Below are 22,056 nucleotides of genomic sequence, written 5' to 3'. Positions count from 1 at the left end.
AAAAAATGTTACTATTCTTCATTTTCATTTAGGAAAGATTTTAATTGCATATTCTTGCATGTCTTTAACAAATAAAGGGATTTTCAACTATCTTTCCCTTTTCTTTATTCAAGTGTTTTGTTGTGTATATTCAGCGTACACGGAACTGTGTCACAAGAAAAGTTTACATGTGTATATAATATACATATAATTACTATATTAGATACATATACTATAACATATACATTGAGATTATCCCTTCCACACCCCTCTTCCCCTTCCCATTAGTTCCCTTCGCTCTTCTACAGTTTTGTGTCTACTTTTATGTTTTACATATGCATATGTGATTTTATGTATCTTTATGAAATCTAGGAACTACAAATGAAAGAAAATATGATATTTATCTTTCTGAGGTTGGCCTGATTTGCTTGGCTTGGCTTAAACTATGCTCTGATTTTTAAGAGGAGTTTGTCCTAGACCATGCATGTCTGCATGCAACCACGGCGGTGTGCAGTGTAAGCTGCAAATATTGTCTGCCCTAGTTTGTCATGTTTTTCAAATCCATAGATGTCATTTCTAACTTACCTTTATAGAATCACCTTTAATATTTTGAGATGAGCAGATCCTTTTCTGTCGTTATAAATATGTTCTTCTGTCGAGTCTACATTTTTTTAATGTGTAGGTGTTTGACCTGCATGTATGTCCGTGTACCACCTACACGCAGAGCTCACAGAGGCCAGAAGAGGACTGTTACGGACAGTTGGGAGCTGCCATGTGGGTGCTGGGAATTGAACCCAGGACCTCTGGAAGAGCAGCCAGTGCTCTTAACTGCTGAACTATCTCCAGCCCCTATAGATTGTAGATTTTGAGTTTAGGTTTTAAAAGTCATATGAGGCCTGTGACGGTCAGTATTGATTGTCAACTTAATGGGATACAGAATGACTGGGGGACAAACTTCTGCTCATGTCTGGGAATTTCTAGACTGGGTTAACTCTGCTCCACCCAAATGTGGGGGACACCATTCTGTGGGGGTCTGGTCTGAATAAAAAGGAGAAAGTGAGCTGAGTGTCCTCAAAGTAGATACAAGGCTACCAGCTGCTCAGAGCTCCTGTTGCCACAATGGATTGGATTGTTGAGTCAACATAAACCTTTTCTTCCCTGAGTTGCCCTGCTTAGGTATTTTGCCATAGCAACAAGTAAGTCACTAACAGAAGACCCAAGACTCAGGCTCTAACACTGGGTCAAGAGTCTTCTCTACTCCAAGAATATAAAAGACAATTTGCTCCTTCTGACAGTTTCACATTTGAGGTTTGTTTACATTTAAATCCCTCAATTATTTTAGAGTTTATCTTGGCAAATGCTGTGGAGCATGACTCCCACTTGACCTTTCTGCAGGTGGTGGCTAGTTTCCCACACTAAGCATCGAACAATCTAGTCTTGGTGATAGGTTTATGATACACTCCATGTCCCAGGCATACCGTCCTGCTTCCTGACTTGCTACACTATTTCAATACTTTGCCCACTGACAACCAGTGCCACATGTTCAATTGGTGAAGTTTTGCAACATAGCTTAAACCTTAGTAAGGTACTTCTCCTTAATTTATCTTGCTTTTCAATATTTTAAAACTACTTTTGTTTATTTTTCCATGTGAATTTTAGAATCAGTTTGTCTGAAAACAAATAATAATAATAACAATAATAAACCTTTGCTTATCCTTAGATTACGGACACATTCAACATTCCTGGCCTTTTACGTGGGTGCTGGGGATTTCAACATGTGTCCCCATGTTTGTGGAACAAGAACTCACATACCCACCAAGCCGCCTCCTCAGTCTCCCTTTTGCTATTCTTAATATCTTCTTTCATAAATTAACACTGGATATTTAAACTTTTATGATATTTGTAAGATGTTTTATGTTACAAGTACTACTTATTTCAGTTATTCACATTTGATTTTCACCATGCAGTCTTGTTAGCTTCAGGAATACCCCCAGGTACTGAAGTCTGTGGATGTTCAAGCCCTTTACATAAAATGTTGTATTTGTTTACTGTCTACACAGTCTTTCCATGTACTTTGAATCATCTCTAGATCATTTAGATTGCCTAAAACGACACTAATTCTGTATGACTAGCAATGCTCCATTGATTGCAGAATGATGATAACAAAAAGGGCGTGCCTGTTTTGTGCAGGTATGATTTTATCTTTCTCATTATTTCTCTTTATGTTTTATTACACATAAGTAGCACATGCAGGAATCCATGACCTGACTCGGTTTTGTTCTATGGATGCCAGTAAGTACCTGTCAGTCTATCTTACTGTGGTGCTCTGGCATCTTCCTGGTTTTGTTTGCTGCTGGTAGACATGTAAATAACACAACAGGTGGCAACTGAAGTTGTAGGTGTCAGCCCACCAGAAGAAAACTCTCTGATGGGTAAACCTCATTAAGCAAGGCCACAAAGCTACAGACTCTGGAGTGTCTTTTGCTTCTGTTGTCCCTCTACATGCTTGCTGCTACAATCTTTCCCTGGTATCTGTCATAGTGTGAATGGATGTAGGGAGTCCTCCACTGCCTGTATTGTAGTGTGTTTATCTCATGAATACATTGCAATCTACTGGGCATTTTTATCTGTGGATTTTCAAGATGATTTCTCTCTAAGCTGTACTGTCTAATTCATAATAATAATAATGATAGTCTTTACAGAATTTTGATGAATAAAAATACAGGGAAATGTTACACAGCCAGGGCCTATGGGTTCTCCCTAAGGAGCTGCTTTAGATTACAGCCCAAGATAGATAATAAAGCAATTGATTCTTTCTTTATGATTACAATTTGCAGCCAATCAACAAAAGACTTGGCTGAGAAAATACGTCCCTTGCTTGCTCATAACAAGTTACTTAGATATATTGCATGTGAGTTGTTGAGATGACTGTTTTAGGGAGATAAAAAACCATGTCTTTATCTATAATCATTCACTTGAGAAATGGTTTGTAACCCCTCTGTGACTCCTGCATTGCCTGAAAGAGTTTGTTGGGGGTATTTAAACAGTGGAGGGAGAGAGAACAGGGGATAAAAAAGGAACCATCGAGAGAATGTGTGAATGTCTTCACTCCCAAACCCCTCAGATAGAAAAATAATGCGCTGATGCTATGGATTTCTTTCAAATCCTGGGATGCCTGAAGGCTGGTTCCCTCAGGCAGCAATAATAGCTTGCCTTATTTAAAATTCTACTAATTATTTATCCAGCAGTATGTAACTCTCTGAACCTAACATTAAATTCAAATTTCAACTGACCATTTACACTCCCGCTTCTTCTTTTCTGCCATTATTAAAACTGTCTTCAAGGTCTTCATGCCAAAATCATAATGGTCCTAAAATACAGTATTCAATATCTGAGTTACTATAGTTCTCAAGGAAAAATAGAACCATTTAAAACTGTCACATATATATGCACATTAATAACAATCTATCTATAAAAGGAGATGTCTGTATGAATCCAGAAACCTCAACTCTACCTCCAATGCTCTTACTTCTCTTCTAAGTTGATGCTCCTGAAAGTCCTTGAGAGTCCCTTTGCCTTATGCCCTTAGCCTCTCACTCTTCTTCCCTCTCTCCCTCCTCCTCCCTCCCTTTAGAGTTTTACTGCGTTATCCAGTCTTGAACTCTTGGACTCAAACTTGAACCCACTGTCAGCCTCTCCAGGACTGAGGACTACAGCCATGCACTACTGAACTCGTTCTTAAAGGAGAGGGTGACAAGTGTTAACATACAGCATCTGAGTTGCACTGTCTGAGAACTAGGAAGGGGAGCTGGGAGAAGAAGGAGAGGGTGACTTTGGAGAAGATGTGGTTTGCTGTCCAAACCATTTTAGGTTAGAAACAAATACCCAGACCCCAGAATGATTCTCAAAAAGGTGTGGGGCTCAAATCAGCTGTGCCAGGAACTGAGCTTGCAAGTGCCCTGCTCAGCTGAGCACTGAACACACACGGTCAGGCTGAGTGCTTCAAGGTTTTTCCACAAGTCCTCCCAGTCACTGAGATGTGCACATTGCTGGAGAACACTGATCGAGAGGCTGACATCCACGAGCAGAGAGAGCAGGTGCGGTGTGAAGTTATCATATATGGCGCCACTTTCTCCGACCTTTGAGTAAGGGCCTAGGACCGTGGATGCACAGCCACATTGAAGACAGCAGCAATTCCTGTTTTACGGTGGGCCTGGGCCTTTCTGTAACCAGCTTCGTGCTTTCTATTAAACATCTAGAGGGAGGCAGACCCTCACCTGCTTTGAAAGCTGCTTGTCAGCTAAACTGTAGAGGTTAACAAGCTTTCCAGACAGCGACTTTGAGGATTTGAAGCCAAACGAGAACAGAATGACTTCAATGATCAATGTGTACTGGGGCACCATCATTGCCACCGGGCGAAAGAGAGACTTTAAGTTCCCCGGGAGCTCAGTGCGACCACTATATCTACAGAGGAAAAGAAAAACAGCAATAATAAGAACAGTAATAAAAATCCAACTGCGCTTTCCTTTTTGTCAAATTTGAAACCATATTACTTTACCCCTATGTGATTCTATTGGCTTTCTGTGTGACCCTTATGTGAAAATCAGTTTGCAAGGTGGTTTTTACCTTTCATCCCATGCTGGTCTAGCATATGTCCTGTGTCTCATTGTATGGCTCACCTCACCTCAGCTCCTTCTGATTCCTTGGACCAAGCATCACTTGTTTAGATGTTTGATGAACCTAGCCTTAAGGCAGAGGTCTAGTGTATTCACCCACACAGACAGGGTAGAGATGTTAGATCTGTTCATAAAAAGAGGAGGCTGTGGGGCTGTGTCAGCTCCACAGTATGGAACTCATATTTGGCACCATATGAGTGCTCAGAACCTGTGGCTGGACAGGGGTCAGCCCTACACACTATGGAACGGACTCCTAACGACTCAACCTTACACCTATAGAGCAGTACATTTCGACCATCAGCAGAGAAGCTACTTTTACAGGAGATGGGGATGAGCACAGACTCACAACTTGTCAAGTTGAAGAGGACAGGAGACTGCAGAGTCCTCAGACATCCCTATCATACCCCCTCATCCTACCCCCCCCACCCCCACCTTCCAACACTCCCTGGGGAAGAGTGAGTGGAAAGATTGCTAGACACAGAGGTGATAGGTAACTACAATGAAGCAGCGTTTTACAAGATACTCAGGACACAGAAGGTAAAAGCCATCTTTTCAACTCATTTTCAGGGAAGTGTCACACAATGGGGCGGTTGAACATGACCTCCCAATGGTTGTGACATCATCAATGTCTAAAACTTGTTTAAGATCAAACCAAACAAAACCCCATCATGGACAGGGGAGGCGGGCACTGAGTCTCTTCCCTATTGGAAGAGGTACTGGTAATTGATAGTTGCAGGGGGCAGGGGGTAGGAGGGAGCATTAATTTTCTTTAACAGTGTGACCCCTGGTAGGCTGACCCTACTCCAGTGGACAGCCACACACCCAAGAGTCCATAGGTAGCACTAACTGGATTTGATTTTTTCTAGAACGAGGACACAAAGTTATATGGGTACAGAATGGGGGGGGGCAGGAGGAGGGAGGACAGGGGAATCTGTGGTGGATATGTGAAATTAAATTAAATTATAAAATAAAATAAAATAAAAAGTAAAAAAAAGAATGAGGGGTGGATCTGGGAGGAGCTAGGCTGAGGAGTGAATTTTATTGAAACACAATATATGAAATTCTCAAAAAATTAGTTAAAAAAAGATTCTGGAGAGTGAATGATAGATACACAATCTTGGACAACTCCACCCAGAGCTAAGGTTAAAGAAATGGATTTTAGTCTGTGTATATTCTGTTAGATTCCTGAACGCTTACCTAGGATTCATGGTGATGAACACTGCACATGACATATTGATACGTACTTCTTTACCATCCAGTAGAAACCTAAAAGACAGTAAAGTATCATCATTAAAATCACTCCTCTAAGTCAGGTGGTGGTGGACACGCCTTTAATCCCAGTACTCGGAGACAGAGGCAGGTGGATCTCTTTGAGTTCAAGGCCAGCCTGGTCTACAGAGTGAGTTCTAAGACAGCCAGGGCTACACAGAGAAACCCTGTCTCAAAAAACAAAAACAAAAACAAAACCACTCCTCTAGGCCAAAGAGTATTAAAACTATAACAAATCAGAGGATTTTCTTAAGACTTTATTATACTTAAATCCAAATAAAGCATACTAAAAACATCAACAACAACAGAGAGGAGACTGGGGCCCATTTTGAGCCAATGTTGAGTTCTGCTGGGATTCAGGTATATTTGATTGTATCTAAAAGATGTCTGAGAAGCTTTTGGGCCTCGATGTTAGAAGGCACCATCAGATGAAATGACCCACACAGGGAAGAGACCCTGGAATGTGGTGATATTGTGTTCCTCAAAATATTGTGCACCCTAATAAACTTATCTGGGGTCAGAGAACAGAATAGCCATAATATTAAACAGAGGTCAGGCAGTGGTAGCACACGCCTTTAATCCTAGCATTCCAGAGGCAGAGATCCGTTTGGATCTCTGTGAGTTCAAAGCCACACTGGAGACAGCCAAGCATAGTAACTCACGCCTTTAATCCCAGGAAGTGATGGCAGAAAGCAGAAAGGTATTTAAGGGGAGAGGACCAGAAACTAGGGCTGGTTAAGCTTCAGGTTTTTAGCAGCAGTTCAGCTGAGATCCATTTGGATGAGGACTCGGAGGCTTCCAGTCTGAGGAAACAGGATCAGCTGAGAAGTTGGTGAGGTGAGGAGGCTGTGGCTTGTTCTGCTTCTCTGATCTTCCAGCTTTAACCCCAATTCCTGGCTCCAGGTTTGTTTTTATTAATAAGACTCTTTAAGATTCGTGTAACACTGGAAGACCACAATGAGCTGGGTCTGGGAGACTCACGAGAACACAGTAGCTGAGCACAGAGCTCCTGCTTGGAACACAGCTCACTTCCAGCCTCCCTTTGCCAGTTGAAATAGTGGGACCAGGGCAAGAGAGATGGCTCAGCACTGGCTGCTCTTCCTGCAGACCCAGGTTTGGTTCCCCACACCCACACGGTGGCTCAACCATCTGTAACTCCATTGTGAGGTTATCCAAAGTCTGTCGTACATAGACACACATGTAGGCAAAACATCCATAAAATAATAAAATCTCAAAAATTAAAAAAAAAATATTTGGATATCCATGAGACAGATGCTTTGCTAAAACCACTGGTGTCCGTCAGTGGCACCACGGGCAGAGACAAGGGCAGGAATTTCTGGGAGTGACTTCTTACCAAAGAGGATAGTTTAAACACGAGAGGCAGACAACCAGGACACAGCTGGACAGTTCCTGGGCACAACACTTTGCAGAGGTTAAGGCGCAGAAGAGGGTGGTAAAATGGGGGTTCCCGTGCCCCCCATCTGTAGCCACAGACCTGTAAGCCCTGGTAACACTAACAGTATGAAATCCATCAGAGTAAAGTTAGCAGCTGTCAGCATGAGTTAGACATTTTATATCTATTATATATTATATATTCTATATTCTGACTATCCATCTGTGTCCCTGAAGCCAGGCACATGAGCTTCTACGTGTGTTGGAAGGGAAAACGTGTTTATAAATCATAAACAACAGTAGCCCTGACCTACATACATTTTATTGTGGTTTTTCAAAAGAAGCACCTTGGTTTAGAATGGTGAGGTGGGGCTTCAGGAGAACAGCCAGTATTTTTGTTTTGAAATGGGTGTAGAATTAAAGAAAAACAAATCCATGAAGAATTAAGGAAAATATCCATAACTCTTGTTTGATTTCTCTAAGTGTAATATCCGAAGATGAAGGAGATTCTAAGATAGAAAAAAATATGAACTAGAGTGTATCTGCGTCAAGGGCTGGTGGCTCCAGGCTGCTCCAAAGTGTGAAAGGAGGGGGGGGGCAGCCTCTAAACTGGCATTCAAGCTGAGAATATATATATTCCACATAATTCACTAGGAACATTCAAGGCAAGTGTCATTCATTTTCCTGCATGCTAACCAAACCAAACCAAATCAAAACCCAGAGACCTCAGCACTTACTTAAGAAAAGGACTTGGCACTAATTAAACAGTCGACATGTATGGGATTTCCACCCCAAGGATGTAATCAGTGAACACATACCTCACAGAATAGCTGTCTTTTGCAACCTTGATGCTTAGGAGCTGCGAGGAGATGACGGAGAGCACCTCTATATCTATTCGGTTGAATTCATCGAAACAACACCAAGCTCCTGACTGCACCAACCCGAAGAATAATTTGCCAATTATCTTAAAAAAAAAAAAAAAAAAAAGGATCAATTACAGAAACTATACAGGTGAACATTTTCACCTGGATACTAAATTCTGTGTATTCTTTTCATCTTATCCAAACGAAGTAAACATCTTTTTGCAATTTTCTCTCCATAGAAAGTTTATCAGTTGCTTAGACTCTAGACGAGTTCACTGCTGTTTCTTTCAAAAGCTTAAACACAAACAGCAAGTTCCTGTGTCCCAGGACCATTGGCAGGTGATAGCCAACTGCACAAAGCTATTCAGGTCTCAGAGCTGCAGCCTAGTGACGTCTTTATGACCATATTGCAGTAGGTAGGGGTCAAGTGTCAAGGCAGATATCCTTCTCTGGAGTGGGCAGACTCCTTGTAGTTTAGCTTGGGCTGTAGGTGAGGCCAATGGTGGCAGGGGTAGAGGGTGAGGGTGAGGGTGAGGGGGTTTGGAGGTGGGGGTAAGGGGGTAGAAGGGCAGGGGTAGGGAAGTGAGGGGGTTAGGGGGTAGGGGGTTGGGGAGCTTGAAAGCAGGTGTTATTAAAACACCTTTGTATTAAGGGTCAATGTTCCGTTCACCATGGGATATTCTGAGCTCTAATCAACACGTAAAACAAGTTGCAGAGCTGGGGATGGGGCTCAGTTATAGAGCACCTGCTCAGGCAGGCACCTGGGTTCAGTCCCCAGCAGTAGGATACAAAGCCCCCAAACTGTAGTGCTGTGAACCTTTAAATTCAATTTGTAACAGATACATAGGGTAACATGAAATTTTAATAAAAATATTTCAAGATTTTATTAGATATGTCTTAGGCAATTATCATTATTTGTATAATTGTTTTTCGTGTTAAATCACTGTAGCCTCTTTGAGTTTATTAATTACCTTTTCAGTAAATGAATGTTCAGGGCAAGGAACATTTGTATTGTTTTGGTTTTTGTTTTCTTGAGACAGGATTTTTCTGTGCAGCCCTGGCTGTCCTGGAATTTGCTCTGTAGACCAGGCTGGCCTCAAACTCACAAACATCCACCTGCCTCTGTCTTCTGAGTGCTGGGATTAAAGACATTTCCCACCATGCCAGCATGAACATTTGTATTTGTATTACTAAAGCACAACTATGTGCTTTGTGCATGTGAGATTTTGTTTAAAAAGAATCCCACTGTCATAAAAATTGAGAATTATTGCTTTAAGAAATTCAGTTGAACCACTTAAAAGAAAAGTTAAAACATGTTTTAAGTCTCAATTAGGTTCTAGACTTCTATTCTCTATTCATTACAATAACTAGTATTTGTACTCTTACCAATAAATTTTTTGTATTTTTCTTAGTTTTTTTCATTCCTCAATGAATTTACTTTACATGCACTTTTTTTTTAAAAGTATATACACTTTTGCTTTACCTTATAATCCAAATCTTCAAAACAATTGAAGACCACACAATGTTTACCATAGTTCTGGAAAACAAAATAATGTTTTAATATAGTTCTTGAGTTATGCTGTAAAATAAAGATGTTTAAACTGCCAGAGTAAGAAAAATATTTCTATTAAGCTTTTGAGAAAAAATTTAAAGTTAAAAAAATGACTTAGGTACCAAGTACAGAGATCCACAGAACTAACATGGTATGCATGCAATTAACTGCTGTAGGAGAGTTGATTAATTTCCAGAGCTTCAGGTCATGATTTGCACAACAAAACCAAGACGACAATAGACCAGAGTGAGAAACGGTTGCTTCCCTCCACCTCCCACACTATTGATCGGTCAGCTCGTGCAGTAATTGTCCAGGTAAACGCAAAGACGACTGACTTGGTAAGACCTTTCACCTGTTAGATACTCAAAATTTAATTGATGGAGTGCATCATGTAATGAATGTGTTGGCAAATACAATGAACATTTTATTGTCGGGAACAGTGTGAACAAGATACAGTGAAAGTCTGTGTGACACTCTGGATACAGCGGCTACTTACTTTTGCTAGGTCTTTGACGGTCTCCGTCTTTCCTACCCCTGCTGGCCCAGCAGTGCAGCCTCCCAGGTTGAGGTAGAGTGCTGTAGTCAGAGACAGCCAGCACCGCTCTGTGAGGGGCGTGATGACCAGCCTTGGCGCACAGCCCAAGTACTCATAGCCATAAACAAAATTGATGTTTCCTTGAGATACGTAACACAACTTTTGCTTTTTATTCCATTTATAGTTCAAATGTCTGAAAGCAATACTCATATATTATTTGAGAAAAAATATTTTTTAAATATAAAAACATAATCATTTTATAACAATTTAAACAGAACCATAACCCCTTGTGTTAAGAAGCAGTAATTAAAAATCTCCCCAAAAGTGAGCCCAGGTCCAGAAAAAGTCAGTGCAGAATTCTATCAGACTTTCAAAGAGGAAATAATGCCAGTACTCCTCAAATTATTCAATAAAATAGACACTGAAGGAATATTTCCAAATTCTTTTTATGAAGCCACTATTGCCTTGATAGAAAATCCATACATAGATTAAATAATAAAGAAAATTGTAGGCCAATGCCCCTTATCAACATAGATGCAAAAATTCTCAGTAAAATATGTGCAAAGCAAATTGTGGTGGTATTGTGTTCCCCAAAATATTGTGCACCCTAATAAATTTATCTGGGGTCAAAGAACAGAACAGCCACTAGATACAGAGGCTAGAAAATGGTGGCACCTTTAATCCTAACATTCCAGAGGCATTTCAGAAATCCCTCTGGATCTCTGTGAGTTCAAGGCCACAATGGAAACAGCCAGGCATGGTGACACATGCCTTTAATCCCAAGAAGTGAGCCTTTAATCCCAGGGAGTGATGGCAGAAAGCAGAAAGATATATAAGGTGTGAGGACCAGAACTAGAAGCTTTTAGGCGTTGGAGCAGCACAGTTCAACTGAGACCCATTCGGATGAGGACACAGAGGCTTCCAGTCTGAGGAAACAGGATCAGCTGAGGAACTGGTGAGGTGAGGTAGCTGTGACTTGTTCTCCTTTTCTGATCTTCCAGCATTCACCTCAATACCTGGCTCCAGGTTTGTTTTTATAAATAAGACCTTTTAAGATTCATGCTACACCAAATTGATCACATTTTCTGCCATGATCAAACTTGCTTCATTCTGGAGACATAGGGACAGTGCAATATGCTTAAATCAATCAACAAAGTCTACCAAGTAAATGGGTAGAAAGAAGCAAAGGAGTGGGGTGGCAGAGAACGCCTTTAATGCTAGCACTTGAGAGCAGAGGTAGGCCAGTATCTGAGTTCCAGGACAGCCAGGGCTACACAGAGAAACCCTGCTTGAAAAACTAACATAACAAAACAAAACAGAATACAAAAACAAACAAACAAACAAAAACAGATAAAAAGACAAAAAAAAAAACCCACACAATCATTCATCAGATGCAAAGATTCCTTGTCAAGATCTAACACTCCTTCGTGGTAAAAGTCCTAGAGAGACTAGGAACGCAAAGGACATACTTCAACATAATAAGGTCAGTTATATCAAGCCCACATCCACCATCTTCCTAAAGGGAGAAGAACTCAAGCCTTTCCACTAAAATCAGGAACAAGACAAGGTTGTCCACTCTCTCCATACCTACTCAATATAGCACTTGAAGTCTTAGCTAGAGCAATAAGACAACTGAAGGGGATCAAAGGGATACACACAAGAGAGGTAGAAGTAAAAAAAAATCCCTGATTGTAGATGATATGATTGTATACATAAAAGACCATAAAAACTCCACCAGCCGGGCGGTGGTGGTGCACGCCTTTAATCCCAGCACTCGGGAGGCAGAGCCAGGCGGATCTCTGTGAGTTTGAGGCCAGCCTGGTCTACAGAGTGAGATCCAGGAAAGGCGCAAAGCTACACAGAGAAACCCTGTCTCGAAAAACCAAAAAAAAAAAAAAAAAAAACAAAAACAAAAACAAAAAACTCCACCAGGAAATGTCTACAGCTGATAAACACTTTCAGCAAAGTAGCAGTATACAAAGCTAACACACAAAACCCAGTAGCCTTCCAATATATAAATGACAGACTGAGAAAGAAATCAGGGAAACATCATGTTTCACAATAGCCTCAAAAACATCTTGGGATAACTCTAACCAAGTGTGAAAGACTTGTATAAGAAGAACTTTAAGACATTGAAGAAAGAAACTGAAGAAGATATCAGAAGTTAGAAAGATCCCCCATGCTCATGGATAAGCAGGATTAATATTGTAAAAACCAAAGGCAATCCTCAAATACTCCTCAAATTATTCTGCAAAATAGAAATGGAAAGAACATTTCCAAATACTTTTTTGGAAGCTACAATTACCCCTGATTTTTTGTGTTAATATTATACTCTGCTACTTTGATGAGTGTTTTATCAGCTGTAGAAGTGTCCTCGTGGCATCTTTAGGGCCTTTTATGCATAAAATCATAAAATACATAGATTCATTGTAATCATCATAAAAATTCCAATATAATCCTTCACAGAAATAGAAAACAAACAAATAAACAACAACAACAAAACAACCTTCAACTTCATTTGGAAATCCAAAATCCCAGGACAGCTAAAGCAATCCTGAAAAATAAAAGAACTTCTACCATTACCTCCAATTTCAAGTTGTACTTTAGAGCTATGGTAATAAAAACATGATGATATTGGCATTAAAACAGACACTTTGATCAATGGAATAGAATTGAAGACACAGAGTAAGTCTACACACGTACACACACTTGATTTTTGACAAAGAAGCCAAAATTACACACTAGAGAAAAGCTAGAATTTTCAACAAATGGTGATGGTCAAATTGGATGGCGGCATGTAGAATTAAAATAGATCCATATCTATCACCCTGCAATTCCAAATGGATCAAGGCCAGATACTCTGAATCTGATAGAATTGACAATAAGGCATTCACATGAGCTCATTGGCACAGGAAGGGACTTTCTGAACAGGACACAGATAGCACAGGCACTAAAGCCAACAGTTACTAAATAAGACCCCATGAAGCTAAAAGGCTTCTATATAGCAAAGGACCATTATTTGAGCAAAGTGGTAGGCCTACAGAATGGGGAAAAACTTTATCAATTATACATCTGCCAGAATAGGCAAAGAGCTAAAACACAACTGAATAATAGTGATGAGAAAAAATAACTCATTTAAAAATGGGATATAGGACTAAACAGCAAGTTCTTAAAAGATGAAACACAAATGGGGGGAGAAATGCTTTTAAAAATGTTCAGAATCCCTAGCCATCAAGAAAATACAAATTAAAACTACCTTGAGATTTCATCTTACCCCTGTCAGAATGGGCAAGATTAATAAAACAAATGACAGCAGATGCTGGTGAGGCTGTGGGAAAAGGGGAAAACTTATTTACCGCTTGTGGGAGTGCAAACTAGTATGGTTGATGGGCACTGAAGAAACTTGTTATGGAGTTTGCTTACAATATGGAAAAAGCTAGCCATTTGAGCAAGAAACTGCTCTTGCCTGGACTGCTTGACAGTATGTTGTATAAACTGGACATTCAGGACCTATAGAAAAGTGACCACTGAACTTTGCCAAAACAAGGTGGGATGGTCCTTTAGGTTCCTGCATCACAGAAGAAACTGCCAGACATTCTGTAGGACACAGAGAAAAGTGACTGATGAATTTTGTCAATAGGCAGAACAGTCCTTCAAATTTCCTGCTTCACTGAAAAGTCTGCCAAATACTCTAGGCCTATAGGCTGAAGATGGATGGCCCAGTGTTACAAAAGAACTTTGGATGACTGTCCAGAAAGCCAGATGTCTCTCTCATTTCTAGAAGTATGGCAGTTGCTTGCAATGTACTTCCTGTTTACTCAGATAATATATCCTTCTGGGGTCTTTGATGGAGTTGAAGACTAGATAGTCATAACTATAGTTTTCCTTAGTCATAATAAAAGATAAATTAGATATAAAACTTTAGACTCACAAAAATAGGATAGATATAGAATATTTTCTTTAATTTTGCCTAATACAACTAGACTAGATATTGTAACTGTAATTCTTACTTGATAACTGTTTCATTATATATAATTTTACTATGTTAAAATGAAAACCTTCCTTTTTGATTAGACAGAAAAGGGGAAATGCTATGCGACAGTCTTTCTGTATGCTGTGAATATAGGTTGCTCCCATTGGTTAATAAAAAAAGCTGCTTTGGTCTATGGTAAGGCAGGATAAGAGCCAGGTGGAAATCCAAGCAAAGGGACAGGGAGAAGAACGGCAGAGTCAGGGAAGACACCATCCACCAAGGAACAAGATGTCAACAGACTGGTAATGCCATGGTCATGTGGCAAAATATAGATGAATAGAAATGGATTAATTTAAGATGTCAGAGCTAGCTAGCAATAAGCCTGAGCCATAGACAAAACAGTTTGTAATTAATAATAAGCCTCTCTTCATTTATTTGGGACCAAGAGGCTGTGGAACAGAGGAAAACTTCTGGCTACATATGGAAGTTTTACTATGTAAATCAGTGTGGCGTTTCCTCAAAAAAGCTGAAAATTCATCTACTATAAGATCCATCTACACCACACTTGGGTATGTTCTTCAAAGGAGCCTACAACTTACTACAGAGATCCTTTCTCATCTATGTCCTTCTCAGAGAAGTTTCTTCTTTGGGTAGATGGTAATTAACACAGAGACCCACAACTAGGCAATATATAGAGAGAGTGAGAGACTTTGGAGCACTCAGCCCTGCATTCGATGTCTTTATCAAACCCCTCACTTTAAGGCTTGGGATCTAGGTAGAAGAAGCGGTAGACAGATTGTAGGACCAGAGGTGGTGAGTAACTCCCAGGAAACTGTCTTCCAGACACAACAGGCTTTATACAAATATGAACTCACAGAGACGGTGACATCACGCACAGACCTGCACAGGCCCAAATCCAGACAAAACCCCAGTACTGAGAAGGGGAAGTAGGTACAAAGTCCCACCCCAACCAAGAACCTGTTTGTGATTACCTCTAAGAAAGGGAAAATCAGTTTTTTCCAATGGAATTACACTGGGTATATTAACAACATTCTAGGGCACAGGAGTAATTGGCCAACACAAAACAAAGTCCATACTTTTGTGTGCTTTTTGTTTATTAATTTTTTTGTCTTACTGGTTTTTTGTTTCTCTGTTTTGATTTTTGCTTTTTTTGAGAGAGAGAGAGGGGAGAGGGAGAGAGGGAGAGAACATAAAGTTAGGCAGGTAGGGAAGTGGGGAAGATCTAGGGGAAGGCAAAGAATATGATTAAAATATAGTGTATAAAAATAACAAGGCAAGCAAAGAAATCAAAGTATTAAAATAAGGGGAAAGTTTACTCATGACTGTATTAGATATTAGAAACCACAAGTTACAAACTTACGAAAATCTAGTAATCTTGACTTTACATCTTTTACAGTTTAGAGTTGTTTTGCTTTTGAACACAAGCGGAAGCCGATAAAATCCAGACTCACTTAGGAGCCTTGCGGCCGTTTGGTTCCCCTTTGAGTGTCCCTTCTCTCATTATACTTAGAATTTATACTGTGAGGCAGTTGTCTGTATATCATATTCACACCTCTAAATCCCTTCTGGAACAGCAGAGCAGGATATGAAGACATTAACCAAGTTGATTTTCAAAATAAAATTTAAGATAAAAGCAGTTTAAAACTATTTGTATGTTGCCACCTTGCAAACTCCTAGATGAGAGAACACATTACTGTAGGTAAAACCAGAAAGCCTTCTCCCTTAATGGGTGAGACCTGTGCTGAGTCTTGCCTCAGCAGAAGCAGCGGCTCTTTCTCTATGCTTTGCTAACTCACTTCAAGAGGCAGGAAGAGTATCTGAGTTGGCAAGTTGGCTATGAATGTTCTTCTGTTTCTTTTATCTTTACATTGGTAGCATAGGGGAGGAGACGCACCAGGGATACCTCTCATTACTACTGCTGAGACCTGTTCCTGGGCTTAGTGACAACAGACAAAACGCACATACCATATGGAAGAACACCGTCATTGGGGGAAGACAAGGCACGGAGAAACAAGAGAGGGGAGGAAAGAGGACCAAGGAGGCAGGGGGAGGACCATGAGGCTTAGAGGAGCAAAACATCCTTCAAGTGCAAATGGAGATGGACACAGTTTGCAGCAGAGAACCTAGCGGTCTATATGTGAGAAGTCGTTGTATGTAGTTGTAGTTTTTAGCCACTGACCTCGTCCATTCGAAGTCCTCTGCACTGGAGATGTTCTTAGCCAGCAGATCGGTCACGACATCTCTGCAGTGAACAGAGATGGTCAGCACAGCCGCTAGCATGGCTTTCATGCGCAAGTTGCTAGTATTCAGTGTGACCAGCACGGCCAAGTTGTTCATCTGACCCAGCAAATTATTCTGGACTGCTTCTAGCTTTTCTCTTGAATTAGAACTCATAAGACCTTTCACACAGTCATTATAAAACATGATCTGGCTCTGGAAAAAAAAAAGGGAGGGAGACACATGTTAATAGATGCATACAATTTTATTTTTAATTAAAATGTTTCCATGAATTTAATGTTACAGATCTATAGGGTGATTTGTGTGTGAAGGAAAACATGTATAGCATCGAAAGCTGAAGGCTGATTCTGATTGATGCTTATGACTGTATTTTCTAAATCTTATATTTTAAAAATGTGCTGTATTTTTCATGGCCTCGTGTGTGTACAGAGTGAATTACACACACTTCACCTCCCATACCCTCTCCCCCCATCCTTTCCTGTTGAAGCCCTTCCTCTTCTGCCAAAACTCCATCCTGCTTTCATGTTTGTGTGCGTGGGGCTCCCACTGGATTTACTTAGGGCTGCTTGCGTGGAGAAATGGTGGAGTGCTCAGCCCTAAGCGGGTCATCCACATCACCCCCTCCAAGGCTCAGGGAACGTCAAGGAAGGAGTAGAGATAATGCAAGAGCCGGAAGGGAGGTGTGCCGTAACAAAAAGTCTTCTGAGCGTGCCCTGGCCCTCGCACTCATCAACTCACTGCTAAGAGCCCACGAGACTGGGCTCATAAACCTTTCATCACGAGGGGAAGGGGGAGGGGGGAAGGGCTCACGAGGCCCCCTCCCTCCCCGAGGGACTCCTGACAGTCAATGGTGGCTTCAGGAAAGGGTGTCACTTTCCTCAGCAGTATATGTAGCTTGTTGTCCACGCTCCAGGAAACAAACCTTACATTCCTGATACATGATCATCACATAATGATCTGAGCACATTAACAACGGTGAAAACCCCAAGATGAACTTAGTGTTGCCTTCTCCACTAAAGTAATGCTCCCAGCACAGAGTGTGTATCGTTGTAGTTTTAAAAAATGATGTAACTTCTATTATCTGACTCATCTGTCACACTCTTTCTCTCCAGACCTATGAGAGCTGTGCAAAGAGGCTGGGATAAGGTCAGGTGGACTGTGGAGGTTAAAGGCAGGCAGGCATCAGGAAAGCTTCTGAGTTTAGAAAATCAGGTCGATTGTGACTTCAGTGTCTTTTGGAAGAGGGTCATGTTTGGATAAGGGGGCATCATGAACTCACTTTGCGCTATGCTGAATTTAAAGTGCTTAAAAACATCAGTAGAGCTATACGGATATGTAATTGGGAATAATTAGCATAGAGGCAATACATATTGTAGTGATCGATTTGCAGGTTAGAGGGTATATGGTAGAAGCCTGGTGCATCCATCGGCATCCCTTTTAGCACACAACAGAAACTAACTTTAAAAAAGTGTTTCTTTAATTTTGTAAGTTTATAACATAATTACGGCATTTCCCCCTCCCTGTCCTCCCTCCAAACTCCCCATATACCCCTCCTTGCTCTATTTCATTCACAGTCTCTTTTTTTTCATTAGGTGTTGTTACATACATACACGTATATTCATATATATTCCTAAATACAAAAATACAATCTGCTCAATCTGTATACTGTTACTTGTACGTTTCCAGGGCTGACCATTTGATACTGAACAATCAGTTGTTGTGCTCTTCCCTGGGGAAGACTATTTAGAAACTTCATAATCAACAGATTGCTGTAGAATGTCTCTCTGTGCGCTGTGAATATGTGTGGCTCCCATTGGATAATAAATAAAGCTGCATTGGCCTATGGCAGGGCAGGATGGAGCCAGGTGGGAAAATCCAAAACAGATAATGAGAGAAGGGTGGAGCTGAAGAGACGAGCCACTGCCCAAGGAGCAACAAGATGCCAGCAGACTGGAAACGCCACGGCCGTATGGCAACATATAGATTAATAGAAATGGGTTAAGATAAAAGAGCTAGTAGCAAAAAATCTGAAGCCATAGGCCATACAGTTTGTATTTAATATAAGCCTCTGAATTATTATTTTATAAGTGGCTGTGGGACTGTGGGGCCAGATGAGACCAGAGAAACTTCCGGCTACAGTAGATCAGTGATTGGCTGGAGAATGAGGCTTGGGAAGTAGGCAGGAAAAACAACTAAACAGTCAAGATTTCCACGGTCCACAGGGTGATTAATGAATTACAGCCTCCAGTGAGAACATCCATGGTGAGGGAATACCATGGATCATATTTAAAATTTTTCCACTTATATACTATGTCAGAGCATGGTCCAGGAACAGAGCCATGTGAGGAGAATTCACTTGTGAGAACATTCCAAGAAAACAAGACAAGAATCTTGTGACCTCTGTTTCTTCAAAACACAGAATTGTTCTTAGAATGTTTCTTCATGTTCCTCTCAGGTATAGTGGATAAGAGTGAATTTACTTCACATTACTCATTTTCACTTATGCTGATATTCAATTAAATGTTTAAACTACTCTTTATTTTCTCTGTGGGAAAACATGTTTTTTCCACATGTGGCTTGTCCTTGTGGTTGTATACAGCTTGAACTCCTGAGGACTTTACTCTTAACCCTCAAAGTATGAATTTTCTGGGGCTCTAAATACAGTCGGTTATTGCATGAGACTTTAGTCCGCCCCCTTTGTCGGCTTCATTCTCCAAGGTCCCACCACCTCTAGAATGGTGACACACTTATTTATAGAGGAATTACTAATTGCTATATCATGGACAAATCTATACAGAAAATCTCTTTGTGGCCAATATATAGAGCTATCTCTCAAAATTATCTTTTTATGTTTATTCAGAGACAACTCTCTGTGGAGAGGTCAAGAGAACTAAATTCAAGGGAACTGTAAATTGCACCCTGAGGTGAGAAATAAGCCATAGGTAAGGTAGATGGAGGTGGGGGAACCTGGGCAAAAGTCCATCCAGTGACTGAAGATAAAAGCCTACTCTAGAGTAATTCTGAGAGCAGAACGCAGTGTGCTGCTTACTTGGGTCACCAGAAACCTGGGAAAGAGCTTCTCTTAAGGCAAATCAGACTATCTGAATTTGTCAAACTACAGAAATGTATAGAACCTCCCATAATTTTGTCACCTTTGTGTAAACACCAGCTTTTCAACTTAAGACCTGGCATTTACTTAGTCAAGTGGAGAGCAAAATGTCTGTTTACAGTCCTAGGTGACCTTAATGAAGACTTGAAAATTGTGGTGGGTCAGGCAAAGTAGAAAATGGGGACTTATTTTTAAGTAAGAGAACTATAGGTCAAGTATGCTTTCTGCGATACTTAATGGTTACTATGGCAAAGGCTTCCTCTCTCCAGATAAACCAGTATCCAAGGTTCACATTGACCCTAATGACTGACAAGCAATATAGTTTCAGATTGTATTAGTGACATTGCTCATGGCTGCAGGAATTTGATCACACTGTGAACCCCCAGACTACGTGATTTACTGTAAAAATCTAGTTCTAGCTGTGGTGTGGCTCAGCTCTAGCACACATCTTTAATTCAAGAGCTTTCTGCTTCAATATTGTAAACAGGATTCAATAAAATCAACCAGAAGTCAAGAGGTGGAGCAAGCAACCAGCCGACAAGAAGTGAACACAGAATTATTTTTTTAAAAAAAGCATATAGGGAGTCAGGAGAATGGAGAGAGACACACAGAAAGTGGAGGGGAGGGACATGGAGTAAGAGAGGACTTGATTGACATAGTAGGAGAGAGGGGGCTTCTGGGATGATGGTGGAGGAGGAATGACAGCTGGGTGCTTACTCTGCCTCTCTGAGCTGGCAGGCTTTCACCCCAGCATCTAGTTCCAGAGCCTTTATTGGTAAAATGGGATGATTGAGATTTTTTTAAAAATAACACTTGTCATGACAAAATGCCTGACAAGAAGCCACTTAATTAGGAAGGATTTGCCTTGGTTCATGGTCTGAGGGTTCATAGTCTGAGGGCATGGCTGTCACGTCAGGAAAAAGCACAGTGTGGGAGGGGTGACAGCTCTTGGCCGTGGGGATCAGGAACATGAGGCTGCTTGCTCTCGGACAGACAGAGAAAGAACAAGGACCAGCTTCCTCTAGGCAGCCACCTAGCTCGAGCTGGGACCAAGTAGTGTGGTGGGAACATTTCACATACACACCGCAACACAGATCTCTAAACTAGGACCACCCTCTTTTCTTAGGACCGTTTGGTTTTCCTAGTGAAAGATCAAAGAAACAAAAAGTCATCTTCTCGACTGCACGCTAATCTCCTGCCTCCTGCTCTGCCCCACCTCACGCCTTGGCGGTCTTTGCCGTGTGCTCATCTTTCATCAATTCCTCAAATATTGTTCCCCTTGGGGTTTCTCTGTCTTCTCTTATTTCATACACTCTGCTGAGGGAGATTTCAAAAATTTCTTAGAACAACTGAAAATTTTGGTTTCCTTAGTATCACAGTTTTCTAATTTTCCTTCTTTTAAAAAATTTATGTGTGTATGTATGTGCCTGCATATACCTAAGTTCACCACATGTATGCAGGAGTCACAGGGGCTTATAAGAGGTGTCCCTGGACTTCTCTTACAGAAAATTGTGAGCTACCACGTGGGTGCTAGGAACTGAACCTGGGTCCTCTGCCACGGCAGCCAGGGCTCTTGACTGCCGATCCAACACTGCAGCCTTTCTCTCTTTTAACCTCAGGAAAAGCAATACACTTACCACTAACAAATACTCAGACTAACAGCTTTCTACAAAGTTGTTCACGCCCTAACCCCCAGAACCTGTCAAGATGTTGAGAGACAAGGGCGGATGTGACTGAGAACCTCGAAATGGAGAGATTACTCTGGGCTATCAGTGTCACATGCTTCCTCACAACTAGAGACTTCTTCCTGTCTCTGAGCAGGAGACATGATTATAGATGGATGGCTGGGGAGGAGCCTAGATGTAACACAAGCAGCCTTGAAGATGGAGAAAGAGGCCATAAACTGAGGCATGCTGGTGGCCTTCTCTCCAGGAGCTGGTGGTGGCCAGGAATTAGACCCCCCCACCCTATCCAAGAGCCTCCACACATACCTGAGGACAACTTGAGCTCAGCAGGGAGTCCTGTACTGTTCTTCTAACCCACAGGTCTTTAAGATAACAAATTTAATAGTTTTAAGCCACCAAGTTTGGAGTAACTTTTAATGGTCACAATAAAAATGTGTACAGTGCAATAGAGTGACACTTTTAAGATGATAATTCATGGGTTATTCTCATTTTATATTATAAACTGAAGATTTTTGAACTTTAAGAAGGTGAAGGAATTATAGAATGAATACCTGTTCATTCATTATAGAATGAATTTATCATCCACCAATTTTCTAGAATAATTTTACAGTGTTTATATCATGTATGTATCTATAAATACATTTATCTTAATTTTAAATACATTTCAAAATAACCAGGATGTATCAGTACCCTTCATAGTAACTCATTTTTCACATTTTTACTTTCTTAGCAACCATATACTAGCTCCTCTCTTTGTAATTCAA

General features: G+C 40.8%; 1 protein-coding gene across 1 annotated transcript in view; it reads right to left on the bottom strand.

Annotated features, from left to right (window-relative positions):
- Nucleotides 1–22,056, bottom strand: part of Dnah14 (dynein axonemal heavy chain 14) — a 216,412-nt gene that overhangs the window by 128,381 nt on the left and 65,975 nt on the right. The window contains exons 27-33 of the mRNA XM_052736532.1: nt 16,440–16,693; nt 10,228–10,459; nt 9,663–9,716; nt 8,135–8,280; nt 5,853–5,921; nt 4,257–4,443; nt 3,273–3,349 (exon numbers count right to left, since the gene is read on the bottom strand). Coding sequence (XP_052592492.1) covers nt 3,273–3,349; nt 4,257–4,443; nt 5,853–5,921; nt 8,135–8,280; nt 9,663–9,716; nt 10,228–10,459; nt 16,440–16,693 — 1,019 coding nt within the window. The remainder of the gene's footprint in view (nt 1–3,272; nt 3,350–4,256; nt 4,444–5,852; nt 5,922–8,134; nt 8,281–9,662; nt 9,717–10,227; nt 10,460–16,439; nt 16,694–22,056) is intronic.

Source organism: Peromyscus californicus, unplaced genomic scaffold, assembly GCF_007827085.1.
Source record: "Peromyscus californicus insignis strain IS unplaced genomic scaffold, ASM782708v3 Scaffold_14__1_contigs__length_90479793_seg_2, whole genome shotgun sequence".
NCBI classification, from domain to species: domain Eukaryota; kingdom Metazoa; phylum Chordata; class Mammalia; order Rodentia; family Cricetidae; genus Peromyscus; species Peromyscus californicus.
This window is presented reverse-complemented; position numbering and strand designations above follow the sequence as displayed.